This window comes from Podarcis filfolensis, assembly GCF_964270895.1.
Source record: "Podarcis filfolensis genome assembly, chromosome: 10".
Classification (NCBI taxonomy): domain Eukaryota; kingdom Metazoa; phylum Chordata; class Lepidosauria; order Squamata; family Lacertidae; genus Podarcis; species Podarcis filfolensis.
The window spans coordinates 44,760,356-44,775,766 of NC_139612.1; the positions used below are offsets into that span (position 1 = coordinate 44,760,356).

The 15,411-nt window shown below is 41.3% G+C and overlaps 1 protein-coding gene across 7 annotated transcripts in view; it reads right to left on the reverse strand.

The window, feature by feature from the left end:
* The window catches only part of ZC3H7B (zinc finger CCCH-type containing 7B), a 48,585-nt gene that overhangs the window by 32,675 nt on the left and 499 nt on the right, over positions 1–15,411 (reverse strand). For 2 of the 7 annotated variants that reach the window (XM_083573773.1, XM_083573770.1), the window contains exons 2-6: positions 5,892–5,952; positions 4,979–5,012; positions 2,643–2,840; positions 2,026–2,184; positions 1,307–1,387 (exon numbers count right to left, since the gene is read on the reverse strand). In XM_083573773.1, coding sequence (XP_083429899.1) covers positions 1,307–1,387; positions 2,026–2,184; positions 2,643–2,840; positions 4,979–5,012; positions 5,892–5,944 — 525 coding nt within the window. In that variant the 5' untranslated portion in view covers positions 5,945–5,952. Of the gene's footprint in view, positions 1–1,306; positions 1,388–2,025; positions 2,185–2,642; positions 2,841–4,978; positions 5,013–5,891; positions 5,953–10,260; positions 10,281–10,714; positions 11,161–11,219; positions 11,441–15,411 lie in introns of those variants that run through there. The other 5 variants (XM_083573772.1, XM_083573768.1, XM_083573769.1 and 2 more) reach the window with 5 other exon arrangements.

Sequence of the window (15,411 nt, forward strand, 5' to 3'; positions counted from 1 at the left end):
AACAGTGGTAATCTACAAGATTCTGACACAAAGTCACTTCCATATTAAGGAGCAAGTAAACATACAAGATAGCACTGACTGGAGATATATATATATATATATTGCACTGTACATGCACCCTGTACACAGACTAGAAATCGCAGCTAAACCTCACTTCCCAGTTTTCTACATTCAGTACAAGGCATGCTTATATAATAGTCAAATGGGACAATCTACTTGCAGGTTACATGCTATTCCCAACAAGAACTGACTACAGTACTGTGTTTGGAATATTGCATCATTTGCAAGTGGATAGTCTTATTTTGGATTTATCCTGGGTGAAATTAATAGTGCTAAGTTTTGACAGGAGAGGAGGTAGGTAGTCATGCTCTCTAAGGTCTTCACAGGTAGCCAGACAGTATGATTCTGTTCTGAGCTGGCTAGCTGAATTAAATGCCATTTCTAATTAAATACCATTTATAATAGTGGCAGGTGCTCTTAAAATAGAATACAGTGGTACCTCGGTTTTTCGAACGTCTTGGAAGTAGAACGTTTTAGTTTTTGAACGCCAAAAACCCAGAAGTAACTGCTTCAGTTTCTGAACGCTTTTCGGAAGTCAAACATGCCACGCGGCTTCTGTATAGAGTTTTCCGGAAGTAAATGCTTCGGTTTTTGAACGTTTCGGAAGCTGAACGGTCTTCCGGAACTGATTACATTTGAAAATCGAGGTACCACTATACTCACCATTCCAACCTTCTGGTTTGCCATAAGCCTTTTATACACACATTTACACGTAACTGTACACACCAATTAGTACTCCCCCCCAAAAAAAAAGACATGGAGGCCCTTCATATGCAGGTGGACAACAACTCCCATAATCCCTGACCTTTGGCCACGAAGTCTGGGAGTAAAGAAAGATGGAGTCCAGTAAACATCAGGAGGGCCACACAGGATCCCCAAACTAGACCTGCTCAACTGTACCAAGCCCAATTCTGAGCACTGGCCATGAATGGCAGTTCACCAGAACTCAACACTTCCTATTTCTGTTTTCTATTTGAGGACTGCATAAACATGGGAGGGTACCAAGCACTTCAGAGGTTACCACACATTGTTGGTGAGCTGAATCACATGCTGTGCAGCCTTGGGATAGAGTGCTGGATTTGGATGCTGGAACCCCAAGTTCACATCCCTGCACATCTTGATGCTCATTAGCTAGCTTTAGGCAAGTCACTCTCAGTCTAACATATCCCAAAGGATTGTTGGGCGGATGCAATCATATAACCCTATATATGCCAACTGAAATAAACGTGGGGCAAGAATACTATACCTGAGGCCTCTTATAGGCTTTCCGGATCCTTAATCCCAGTTTCTGTGCAAGCTCCTGGCCGAGTTGTGCCACACTTTCATCCTTCAAGGAGAAGACAATGAGCACTTTTGTAGGTGTACAAAGTATTTCACTCAATTCTTTGCAAATACAGGGTCCCCCCCCCACTTATGCGGGGTTACGTTCCAGGCCCGTCATATAAGTGTAATTGTGTAAATTTCATAAGTGAAATTGCGTGAATCCTCTAAACGCTTATTGTTCCCTGCTCCCAAGCTCTCTCTTGTGCCGTCTCTCCAATCCAGACCAAAATATCTAGAGGTGAAATATGAGCAGAACAAGGGACAGTGTCTCTGCAAGAGGGGACATAATGGCAGGGAAACTTGGGGGGGCGGGGGGAGAAGCAGCACTTGCGGTAAGAGAGAGCAGGGGCTTTCCCCCAGAAGCTGTCATATATAAAAATATATTTGCAAATCTAAGTGCTAAAGACAATAATAGGCTTTCATATTTGTGCTGGGAACTGCATGCTCTATTTATTAGTTTGCTCAATGCTTGGAAGATTTGTAGATTCCTTTTTATTGCTCTTTGGATCAAAAGAAAAGATGAGAGAGCCAATGATAGAGGAGGGGAATGGAAATCTCAAGTTTGATTGTAATTTATTTTAACACATTTATGCACTTTCCATTAAAAAGTCAATGACTGTAAATGTGCAAGCCACTACTTACATGCGGGAGGGAGAGCAAGCAGCGGCTGTTACATTCATATGCTTCCTTGTGCCTCCCTAGCTCATTCAAGCAGCGGGCTTTCCGGAATAGCGCACGGATGTTCTCCTTGTTGAATCCCAGAGCCTTCTCACTGTCTTCCAGAGCTTTCTCATGCAGGCCCTTTTGGAAAACGAGACTATCATAACCATAAGAAGCTTGACATAAACAGATCCTACACGTCTCCTTCCATTCAAGATCTGTCCGACCTAACTCATTGCTCTTAAGTTCTGCTTGTGCAGAAAAGAAAGGGGGAGCAAAAGAACAGTGTGTCAGGTTAATACCCACAACAATGGATAATTCTTCCCCTTGGAGTATAGTGCCTATAGTCAGATCCCTACCCGCACCCCCTAAAGGCAATGGAATGTGGAATGAATTGCACAAGTATGATCATCGCCTGATGACTGCAACATCAAATAAAGGCAAGTGAGCCATGACATACTGTATATTGAAAAAAATGTTTTTTTATTTCAACCAAAATTACTTTAATGCAGCTTAAACCTGCTTATACACAAGTCATCAAATGATGGAGAGATCAAATAAAGCACACACATGCACAAACTAGCCCCAAGACTACTCACCATGGCAAAGTAGCAGGCAGCCCGATTGACATGCAGCTTGCATAAGAGATCCACCGGAATGGCCACCTCATCTGAAGCTGCATATTCGGCCACATTCAGCCCTTCAACATACTGAACCAGCGCTAGCTTGAAATCCTTCTCTCTGAACAAATCATTGCCCTCTGCAAATAAGTTTCTCACCAGCTTTTGCAAAAAAGCCTGTAGGAATAAGAAACGAAGAAAAAACACTATGCCGTCCCGTAGTGTCCTTGCTACAGTGCCAAAAAGGCATAATAATAATAATAATAATAATAATAATAATAATAATAATAATTTATTATTTATACCCGGCCCATCTGGCTGGGCCTCCCCAGCCACTCTGGGCAGCTTCCATAGAAACCAAAAATACACTAAAATATCACACGTTAAAAACTTCCCTGAACAGGGCTGCCTTAAGATGTCTTCTGAATGTCAGGTAGTTGTTTATCGCTTTGACATCTCGTGGGAGGGCGTTCCACAGGGCGGGCGCCACAACCGAGAAGGCCCTCTGCCTGGTTCCCTGTAGCTTTGCTTCTCGCAATGAGGGAACTGCCAGAAGGCCCTCGGCGCTGGACCTCAGCGTCCGGGCAGGACGATGGGGGTGGAGACGCTCCTTCAGGTATACTGGACCGAGGCCGTTTAGGGCTTTAAAGGTCAGCACCAACACTTTGAATTGTGCTCGGAAACGTACTGGGAGCCAATGTAGGTCTTTCAAGACCGGTGTTATATGGTCTCAGCGGCCGCCCCCAGTCACCAGTCTAGCTGCCACATTCTGGATTAGTTGTAGTTTCCGAGTCACCTTCAAAGGTAGCCCCACATTGCAGTAGTCCAAGTGGGAGCGCATTGCAGTAGTCCAAGTGGGAGATCACCAGAGCATGCACCAATCTGGCGAGACAGTCCGCAGGCAGATAGGGTCTGAGCCTACGTACCAGATGGAGTTGGTAAACAGCTGCCCTGGACACAGATTTGACCTGTGCCTCCATGGACAGCTGTGAGTCCAAAATGACTCCCAGGCTGCGCACCTGGTCCTTCAGGGGCACAGTTACCCCATTCAGGACCAGGGAATCCTCCACACCTGCCCGCCTCCTGTCCCCCAAAAACAGTACTTCTGTCTTGTCAGGATTCAACCTCAATCAAAATCACTATATACGTTCTCTCAGAATATAAAGGAGGCACATAATTCGTATAATCCTAGAAAGTCACAATTCCCTGTGGACAGGTTTATGAGAAAAAGCTTGTCTGCTGAGAGAAACAGTGTTCCTTGGTTGGAAAGCTTCATTATAGCATGGTACGGTGAATGTGTCTATGCAAGCCATTTGTTTCCTTACAGTGTCAGCTGGAGGAGTGGGGAAGAATACAATGGACAAGATTCAGTCATGCACATTAAGCCATGGTTTATGGCTTAGCATGATGTGTGAACACAGCTCTCACCTGCTTTTTCTTAATCTAATCTCAATGATATTGTGCTTCACAATATTACTGTCTGCTATGCACCTGCTATGCAGTGTGCCAATGTCACAGTGTGGACAGGACTTGACAAGAAAAACAGGACCTAGACCAGTCACAGTACATTTTTAGAGCAAAGGAGTTCCCTAGACTCATAGCTATGGTTAGAGAGGGGACATCTGTCAAAGGTTTTAGGGCAGATGCCCTGCCAGAGGCTGCAGAACTCAATTGAGGAGTCTTAAGAGCCAGGCAACAACTCAGTAAGTAAGTGGGCTTGAGTAAATTCAAGTTTCCCATTTTAAAATAAATATATATCTCGGGCAAGTATGCATAGCATGCTTGTTCAATTAAAGCAAATTTGGCAGTATCAAAGCTAAGATGTACTCAGACCCACTGAAGTCAATGTATTTAAGTAACTTAGTCAAACAACAAAAATATTATTGGAAAGTAAATGCCCACGTTGTTGATAGTTTTTTACATACTCATATTTTGAGAACTGAACCAATTGGAGATCTCGGTAGCAGGAGGATATAAAATTAGAAGTATAAAAATCACCCACACAGACCCAGCTGATAATCTCAATGCGATTTAGAATGGCATCTCCTGAATCCTAGCCACATCCATCACTAGCATGTGGCCCTCAAAAACTTGCCCAGAAGGAAATATGTACCTTGGATGGACCTTGGGCTGAAAAAGCTTCTCTATCCTTGTTCTATGAGCAACTCTGCCCATCCAGTGGCAAGAAGCAACTACTTCCCTTTCCCTCCCTGCCGTCACCACCCCAGTCACAAGGACTAATTCGTCAAGATAACATTGTATATTAAAATATCATTTGGTACTTCTTTTTTTAAAAAAGAAACTCTTAAAATTACCTCATAATCTTCTTGGCTTAGGGGTAACGTGGACCTAAACAAAGACAAAGGGCTTCTGAAGTACAGAAATATACATATATATACATCACTCTAATATGTGAAGCAGTATAAATGAATAATATAAGTAGAAATAGGGAACCTCTTCTTTTTTACCTGTGGGCATTGGTATGCTCACTTTTCAGAGACGAGTTTGCAGAATGCACTTAAGTTTTTCATGGCCTGTACCTTAAACTATGTGTACAGGAAGCTACATTATCTCTTTGGCTTCAGCCGTTGCACACAAATTTACCTGTTGCTGAAGAATACTTTGCTTATGTTTATATACACACACACATGCACAAAACCTTTTGCACAAAAATCCACATTATTTGATTGTGCGTATATGTGTGTGTGTGTGTGTGTGTGTGTGTGTGTGTGTGTAACACACACACAATGATTCTTTTGGCAAGAAAGCAGGCTTAAAGTAACAGCAAACAGAAAGCTACTAAGACAAGATAATCAAAAAATTGGCTGTGCTTCGGTACCAGTTTAAATTTCTTTTGACTTTCAAGGCAGTGAAAGTGACTAACAGAGGAAAACAAAGCCCTCTGGGTAACATTCCACCAACTATAGTATTAGCCAGCACAACATCATTCCTGAACTATCATAGATGGGAACTTAAATAGAGGGAAACAAATAAATTGTGGTTTGATTCTTTATAAGTTTTTCTTAAACTAGGTATTTTTATGTCAGCGTATTTCTGCTGCTATTTATGAAAGTTATGCTTTATTGTGTGAGCTGTTTTGGTCTTCATTTGAAGGGAAAATAAATTATATATATATATATTAAAAAATAAATATATTAAAGCAAGGATTGCTTGATTTCACAGATTAATGAGAATAGAAACAACACAGTTCCAAACTTGTTCACTTACTGGATGAACTGTAGTCCCTTCTCTATCTCTTCTTTACGTTTTTGTCTCTCCATTACAGTCACTGCAGCGGGGAAAAGCATATATTAAACCTTTAGAGTTTGAGCGTACCCCACAATACAACTTTAACAATAACATAGGATAGTTTTAACTAGAGGTATCTGGGACTGTACAAGTAAAGAAGGGATGGGAAACCAGTGGTTGTCCAGATGTTGTATGAATCCTCCAATGTTTCCTGAGCACTGGGTGTGGTTGATGACAGTTAAAAGTCCAACAACATTTGGAGGTCCACAAGTTGCTCATCTCAACATGCATTCCAACACTGAGGAATGGTCTCTCACAGCTGCTGCTTCAAATGTGGTGGGTTAAACCCATTTAGAATTGTATAGAGAACAGTTCCCACCCTCAAATGGGCCTAGGGACCAATAGAAGAGTTCAAATACAATGTTATTAAACATAACTACATGTAAGTGCATATTACAGTAGCCACCCCCCTTTTTTAAAGCAAGGATAAAGTCTGCTTGATCCACACTGCCCCAAAATGGCCTCAGCTGATCTGCTACCATTCCAGCCTCAATGAACATCAATGGACTGGGGTCTGTACAGAGGAACAAAATCCTGCTTTGTTGACACATTTTCTTCCAGGTAGATGTATGCATTACCTTTTCAACATTCCATTTTCATACATCCCCAAGTGCCCACTTTTTAGAATGCAAACTTGAAAGGCAGGCTTTGATTTCCAGGATACCATAGAAACTACCATCTTATGCATAGAGATGTTACTCTACACAATTCATGGCAACACAGATTCTAAGACTCATCTAGCTACACTAGGTTTTCCCAATTTTGAAGATGCAAACCAAAATGAAGGCTGTGAATTATTTATGGTGGTACAACTAGGAACATGAAAGATGAAGATGAAACCAAGCAACCAACTCAGTTCAGGAGAAAAATTCAGAACACAAAAATTACGTCATGATTCAGTGCGCTGTTCTGACATTTCATATTAAAAATACAAAACAGGAAAATTTGTTCTCAGCTATCTTTAGCTGTGCTAGGCAAACTTAAAAGTATTTTTCAGTTGGTCAGGTGCAACACAAGATGTGCTGAATCTGCAGCAGAATTAGTATTCCAAATTGCTGGAAACCGGGTATTTTGATCTGCTGAAACCAAAATGTCATTGCAAAAAGGAGAAAGTTCAACACAGGGGAAAAAGTCCAAGTGAGATTCAGCACATCCCATAACGTACAACACAAATTAAGACTAACTCTGAGTGAAGTTTGCAATGCTCCGTCAAGCCTTACTTTGTGGGATCAGTTCTGGAAGCCTGAGGACTTTGACAAGTTATTTGTGACTATGCCTCCAGTGCTGTCTCGACCATTGCTTTTCAAAACTGATTAAAGCTAGCTGCGGGGTGGGCGTGACTGGGTGGGTCCAGGGTGCAGTGAACACTCCTTTGCATGAGGGAATGGTGCCTACAAATACATCACAGTCACAAGGTACTCATGAGAATTCTGGCAGTGCAGTCACAGGCATTCTAGGAGGAAACTGTTTAGATACATTCCAAACTGAGTTCGGATCTGGGTTCGGGACTCAATTGGCCACGGTCACTCTGATAGATTACCTCTATCAGGGGAGGGACAGGAGGATTGTGACCCTGCTGCTCCTGCTTAAACTCCTGATTCAGTATCATTGGCCATGAAATCCTCTTGGACCATCTATGGGAGATGGATATTGGTGCACTGTTCTGCAGTGACTCTGGGCTTATCTCCAAGGATACTTCCAGAAGTTAACACTGAATTTGTGATTCCCAGCCCACCTGGCTCTTGAGTTATGGGCTGCTACAGGGCATTATAGTGCCTCCAATGCTATTTAACATATATATGAAGCCACTGGGAGCAGCCATTAGAAGATGAAGAGTCATCAGTACTCTGATGATACCCAAAACTTTTTATCTGTAATATCTGAATTTGAAATGGCTGAGCAGGCCATGGACCAGTGTCTGGAAGCAGTGGTGGGCTGGATGAGGGCTAATAAACAGAGTCTGAATCCAGGCAAGACAGTGTGTGTAGGGGGTGGGGGTTGGGTTCATAGGTTCAGTGAGAATGTGTCCCGATCCAGGATGAGGCCAAACACTCCCTGAAAGAGCATCTGCAAAGTGTGGAGTGCTTCTAGATATAGCTCTATCCCTAGAGATGCAGGTGTCTATGATGAGAGCCTAACCACGACTGTCCATGCATTGGTACTTCAAGGTTGGATTAGTGTAATGCACTCTATGTGGGGGCTACCCTTGAAGTTGGCCCTGATGTACAATGCAGTGTCCAGGTTGCTTGTGGAGATAAACCACCAGCAGCATATAGCACTTTATTTGCAGGATTTGCATGGGCTGCCAATCTACTACTGGGCCAAATTCAAGGTTTCGGTACTAGCACATACAACTTAGGACTAGGCTGCTTAAGTGACCGCTTTATCCCTTATACACACAGTGGGTCTCTGTGTTCTGCAAGAGTGTTTCTCCTTCAAGTGCCCAAAATAGCAGAAACGTGTTCCAAAGTGACTTGGAGCAGGGCTTTCAATGTGGTTACCCCTCTTTTGTAGAACAGCATTCAAGTTTAGATAGAACAGGAATCTACTATCTGTACTCTCCAGAAACAATTGAAGATTTTGTTATTTCAATAAGCTTTTCCAGCTGGATGAAAAGGTCTCTGTTCATTTTGTACTGTTTTTAAACCTGTGTGTGTGTTTGTGAAAGGTTATTACTGTTTTCAAAACTTTTAAAATCTGTTTTTGTGATAATGTAAGAGATTATTCATAAGTTTACTATTATTTATTAATAAAATCAGCCAGCAAATACATAATCCTATCGGAAGTCATAACTCTACATAAATTTCCAAATAAAAAAACTGTATTTGGGATTCTTATATGGCAGGTTATACAAAAGTTAATGCATCTTACATATAACTTTGCCCACATACGCACCACAGAACTGTCATCTAAATATGCTGATGTCCTTGTCTGGAAATGCATTTTTGTAAAGGTCCTTCTCAAAGGAGTAACAATTTATTGTTAAATTTAAGCAGACTTTAAAACACCATGGGATTGTTTAACTATAAAATATATTTTGTAAACATTGCATTAATATTGGTTGGTTATACCATTACTTGTCTGTCAATCCCTTTAGACTGCCTTAATTTTTAGAAAGGGGGAAAAAGCAACACAACACTGCTGTGAGGGGTGGGAAGAAGTCTGAGGTTGGTTTTTATTTTTTGCACAAATATTTAAAATCATCTTGAGTACTTCTGCTGGAGTAGCACACCTGGTAGTATTTTGCTTCTTAGGGTTTTTTAAAGTTCTCAAATGGGGTAACATAATAGGGAGCAGGAAACCAATGTTTCGCTTTTAATATGATGTTACAGGCACTAGCCAATAGCTGCTCATGACATGCCTACAGTTTAAACTAGATGGTACAGAATGATTTTGCCAATGGTCTAAGTGTGAGGCAGCTTCCTATGTTCCTGTGTACAACGGATAGTCATTTTATGGGGTTTTAAGATCAACCTAATTATTCCTCTAGCTGGTTTTAAATTGTTTTTTTGTTTTTGCTGCTGTGTATACTGTTCTTTAGATTTCTTTTCTTTTATGTCCAGTTCTGTATTATTGTTGGTTTTCATTGTTTTTACTGTTTAAACTTTGGATTGAGTTTGTATTTTAAACTGGATCTACAAACTGCTCAGAGATGGTATACTGCAGAGTAAAAGCTTAAAACTGCTGTAACATGCACTAAAAGCGTAAAATGAGAAACAAAACAAATGAAAAGGGACACATTTATTATCATGGTTTCAAATCTCATGTTTTCTAGACTCCTCTCCAACCCTGAACCTTAGGAGTTAGTAATACAAAGCTTTTATAATCCCATATGTTTGGAACGTTTCACCGATTATGCGATAAGGAGACTCTACCGAGAAAATGTAAAAATGGCTTGGCAGAATCACAACAGATTCGTTGCATTCATGCAAATTGTGATGTTTTGCTTTGCATAAAGAAAACTGTGAGGCTTAGTTGCAGCCCTCAATATCGCACATTAACAGGGTAGCATTGAGCTGCAAACCCAAATGTAAGATTACTTTTACAGCACACATCTCCCTAACGCTTGTCTCCCCAAATATTTACATGCACCGTAAAGACCTCTGCAATATGCAGGGAAAAGGAGGGAGGGAGGGAACAGATTCTCTTTTTCAGCAACGGTTTCAACACGTTTCCCATTCCCCTAGTGTTCATTCTCCCAGTTTTCAACATATTTTGGTTAGCTATCATACTACAATGCAACAGGCGTATAATAGACATTCGTAAGCCTTTTCGACGTGGATTGTACCCTGTTTATGCGCATTGGCGGCATCTTCCGTCTTGCTGGTTTGCCTCTATTGCTCTGCTCCTTCAAATACGGTCCTCCTTTTCATTGCACTCCCAACCCCCATTAACAGCCCTAAAACACACATGCACATTTTCCTGGTTTAATTCCTCTAGAATTGACCCCATTCCCACCAATCCAAGGCCTCCAAATCCCCGGCCTCGGTTAGCAAAAGTAACCGGCGTTAGCTGTGCCTCGAACGCGGAAACAGACAAGGAAGGAGCCGCCTGCCTTCTGCCTTCGGAAGCCACGACACACAACTTGGTGCTGCTATGCTCACAACAAACTGTTACGGCTGGTTCCAGACTAAAAAAAAACCGCCCAAAAATGATTTTAAATGAAACATTTCCGTTCTGCTAAGCAACGTAACTTTTACAAGTCGTGGATTATAAAATGCCAGATGAGGCAACAGCCAAACCTTTTTTTTTTTTTACTCAACTCCCCCTCGTCCAAGATCAGCGTTTCTGCAAAGATTCTCTTCACTGTGTCAGTGCTTTTGAGCAAGAAAGCAATAAAATACAGTAAAATGAAATAAAAATTCTAGAACCGCAGACCCGAAATGAAACCGTGAGAGAAGTCAAAAGGTTTCTGGGATCGCCATTCAGTTCCGAGCTCCCGCTAGTTCCTCCCAAAAAAACTTCCCAACCTCAAAAGAAGGAGCACAGGGAGGAAGAAGACATTTATCTTTTAAGAATTCGACCCGGAGAGACGGTAGTAGTGTGACTTTCGCGTCCTATTTAATTCTGGTTGGGATTAAGCAACATATGCAGTGAGAAATATTTCCGTTACTCATCTGCAAAGCTGAGCAGTTTTGCTTCAGGGGTATTTTGGCCCATCTTCGCTCCTTCATACCCCCAACCCAGCCACCCTCCTCCTTCCTAGCTTCCTTCCTTCACAGAAAAACAACAAAATAACCAACTCACCTCCTCTGCTTGGGGATTCCCCCTACACCCCGCCTTGATAAATGCTATGATATTACTAGAGATATTATTAGAGCATTATTACGGTTAGTAATAATACTAGTAATTGCTATTTAATTACAGAAGGCAACATTCTGTTCCTAGAGCTGCTGCCGATACAGCTCCCTCCATGTGCCTCTTGGTCTTTTTTACTTTCATTTCCAGGTCTCTCCAGCTCAGTCTCACCAGCAAGGCAAAATGCTTCCTTGGGATCCCTCCAGGTCCTACAGTCCACTGCTTCATCGACACCACACACATAACACCAGCCTTCCTAGCAGAGATTTAGGCTGCAATCCTAATCTCATTTACCTGAGAATAAACCCCACTGAATTCCATATGGCTTCCTTCTGAGTAGATATGGTTATAACTGCATTGCAATCTACGATGATAAACATCTGAGCAAGGATGTATACAGTGGTACTCGGGTTAAGTACTTAATTCATTCCGGAGGTCCGTTCTTAACCTGAAACTGTTCTTAACCTGAAGCACCCACTTTAGCTAATGGGGCCTCCAGCTGCTGCCACGCCACCGGAACACAATTTCTGTTCTCATCCTGAAGCAAAGTTCTTAACCCGAGGTACTGTTTCTGGGTTAGCGGAGTCTGTAACCTGAAGCATCTGTAACCTGAAGCGTATGTAACCCAAGGTACCACTGTAATAATAAATGAGTGAAGGAAATAAACCAACAAAATATTATTATTATTATTATTATTATTATTATTATTATTATTATTGCAAATACACAGTTAAATGCTTAATCTACCTGTGCATTTCCCCCTTATTTCTCTCCCTAATTATTATTCTGTTAATCTGTTGTAAGTGTCCAGATTCACTTGATTAAACAGGGTACTAGGTAATTAATTGAGAGGCAAAAACAATGCAATTTTTTATTATGACAAAATACAGCAAAATAGCCCCATTGGCTATTAGTTACAGATAAGCAATATGCTAATATGCTATTCCCAATGTCCAAGGCTGTGGGATTAGTTTGAGTCAAATTTAGAGGATATAACAATTAATTCCACCTTTCATGCCATGGTAGGGGATGGAGATGGAGAGAGCAGGTTTCACAAGACCTTTCAGCAGCTTTCAGGTCCATCAACCCTAGGGACTGGGCCTTTGAGGCTCAGTCTCATTGCAGCTCTGATCCTTTCTAGAGGGGCAGAAGCAGAATTGTGTTAAGCAGTAGTGGCTGGTGCCCACTTGGGAATGGTAGAGCAAAAGGCAGGGAGCCAACAGTCGGTGGTGCATCAGCCAATGAGAAGCAAAGCCAACTAATTCTACTTTTGTCCTCCTTCCTGCTGAGTTCTAAAAGGATGGGAGGAGGAAGCTGACAGCCATGGCCACCTCCTGCCCTGGTTGTGATTAAGATGGGTGGGGTTAGCTGATGGACAGCTGAGGTTGGGCGCCATTCATGCTAATGGAGCAGCCTCTACTGGTATTAAAGGACTTTGTTCTATGGCACAGGTGCTGTTAGTAGCTAGAAGTGCCTTTTACTGTACTTTGTTGCATGCTGATTTGTCATCTGGAGAAAGCCCTGGTTATATCCAAACTAGACTGCTATAATACACTACATATAACGCTCTCTTTAAAGACAGTTCAGAATCTTCTGCTGATACAGATCACAGCTGCCAAGATGCTTGTAAGAGGCAAGTGTTGACATCATATTACAAAAAAAATCAGGGGTTGTCAGACATCCTATCCCCAGGGCCAACTTAACATGGCTAAAAATGTTGGGGTGCACATACCACAAAATAGTATGGGGTGCTGTTAGATAAATGAGGTTTCACTTGTTTGAAAATATTTTTAGTAAACTGTCATTTCTTCCGCCCTTCTCCTTTCATACTTAATTTGTATCATTGCCCCAAATTTCCAGATTCTTTAATATCTCCTCTTCCTGCTCCTTTGATATTGTTTCCTTCCTCCTTCTGTAGCTTCTCTCATTCCCTTTTCCGCTACTCCCATTATTAATATATTAATAATGACAACAATCAATAATCATTTCTCTCTCTCCCTAATTTCCATCATTGCTCCCTTTGATCAGGAGGGGCTTTCGTGGCTTGGTAATAAACCAGCCATGCAGGTTGGAGGACTTGTGTACTTGCTTATATAGCAAGTCGAGGGGCCAGGAATCATAGCACTAGGCCAAGGTGCTTATCATTTTCCTTTCCTTCAGCCCATCCATCCTTTTAACTTCATTCCATTACAGTATTCCATTTTTTTACACTTTGTTGGCCACTCTATCCATTGTCCTTTTCTTCTTTTGATCCTTCCCTCCTTTCTAGCTGTGCATAGTACAGTCTTCCCTCTCTCTTTGTCCAACTCCTATACATGCCTTTGCACTACTCATGCAAGGGAGCAGGTGCTTGTCCAACCAACAACTGGCATTTCAGTAAAGAATATTCCAGGCAATTTATCAACAGATAGTACCAGACTAAGGCTACAGTTCTAGACCCGCTTACTTGGGTAGTCATGTATAGGACTGTACTGTAAACTACTTTATCCATCTATAAATGTGTATGAATAAAGAATTATCAGAGTAATATAATAACTAAGTCACCTGTAAAAGGTGATTACTTGCAGTGATAGATAGATGATGATGATGATGATGAGATAGATAGATAGATAGATAGATAGATAGATAAAAAAATCAGAGTATATAAATAGAAGTCAAACTTTTGATAGTGTCCCAATGAGTAGAGACAACCAATTTTAGGAGTGAGTATAAAATAATGGATACTTAAAAATGGTTAGAGAATAAATGTTTAATCAGCCCAGTAACTGATGAGGAAGGTGTCAAATTAAACATATATTTATCAATTTTAATGGGAAAATTTTTTATCCTGTCCTTCACAGAGTTGACCACAGAGTTAGTCAACACTGAAATTGAGAGAGGAAAAAGAGGTAAATTCATGAAAAACAAGAACGCGTGAAGCTAGTCAACATAATAACTGGGGATGTTGTTATCCCCCAAATCAGAAGGAAAATCAACAAGCAATACTTTTTCTTGCTGATGATGGGTTTCCCCCCAGTTTTGTGGGCTGTTGAGTTTGCTCTGCTTAGTTTTATATATGTCTCACTCTAGGGTATCTGGAATGATTGAAAGGCAACCAATAAATTATTTTAATAAGGCAATAAACTGTGACGAATGAAATATGGAAAGTCCTGTTAACACTGGTGGGCTGCATATGTGGTACCTATCTGTATTTTGGATATAGCAGAATATTGCAGGCTTGGCCACATGTAGCATTTGCCACAGCAGTTTGTCTAGTGTGGCTATTAAAACATCATAAAGAGGGAAAGTGGACACAAATTTGTACCCTATTTGATTATGCTCATTTAAGTGTTTTTCTGCTCCACTTCTCCCCACTGGTGCCACACAGATCTGCTACCAAGCTGCACTGTAGTCAGTTTCTACCTCTTTTTCATAGCAAACCAACCCACCTCACTAGGTCAGTGATGCAGGTCACATTAGAGTCTGTTGGGAAATGTAGGTGCAAGACTCCACAGCCCCACTATATAACCTTATTTTGATGCTGTAAATTGTTGAGTAAACATATGCAAAAAAAAAGGCTCTATCTGCACAATACATTTAAAGCAGTATCACACCACTTTAAACAGTTATGGCTTCCTCCAAATAATCCTGGAAGCTGCAGTTTTTTAAGGGTGTTGAGAGAGTTGTTACGGACCCCTACTGCCCCCCCAAGCTACAGTTCTCAGAGTTCCCTCCAAAGAGGGATTGATTGTTAAACCACTCTGGAAACTGTAGCTGCTACAAACTCTCAGCACCCTTCATAAACTACATTTCCCTGGATTCTTTTAGGTAAGCCATTGACTCAGGAAGTGCAGATGTTGGCCTCTGCTCTGTCTTCTCTCTGCAGGGGGACCAAATAAATTCTGACCTTCCTCGGAGAACCCATGTCTGTCTTTATTGACTGGGGAAAACGCTGCAACACCATGACTGTTTAAAAGTGATATGATACTGCTTTAAATGTATAGTTCAGATTGGGCCTAGTTCACAACACACTGAAGCAATAGTGTCGCTTTGTAAAAGTCTAAACTATACCCTCCAACACTTCTCCAATGAAAATTGGGACGTCCCATTCCATAATGATAATTTTACTTTTACATGTCTTACTGGGTTGCCCCAGCCATTC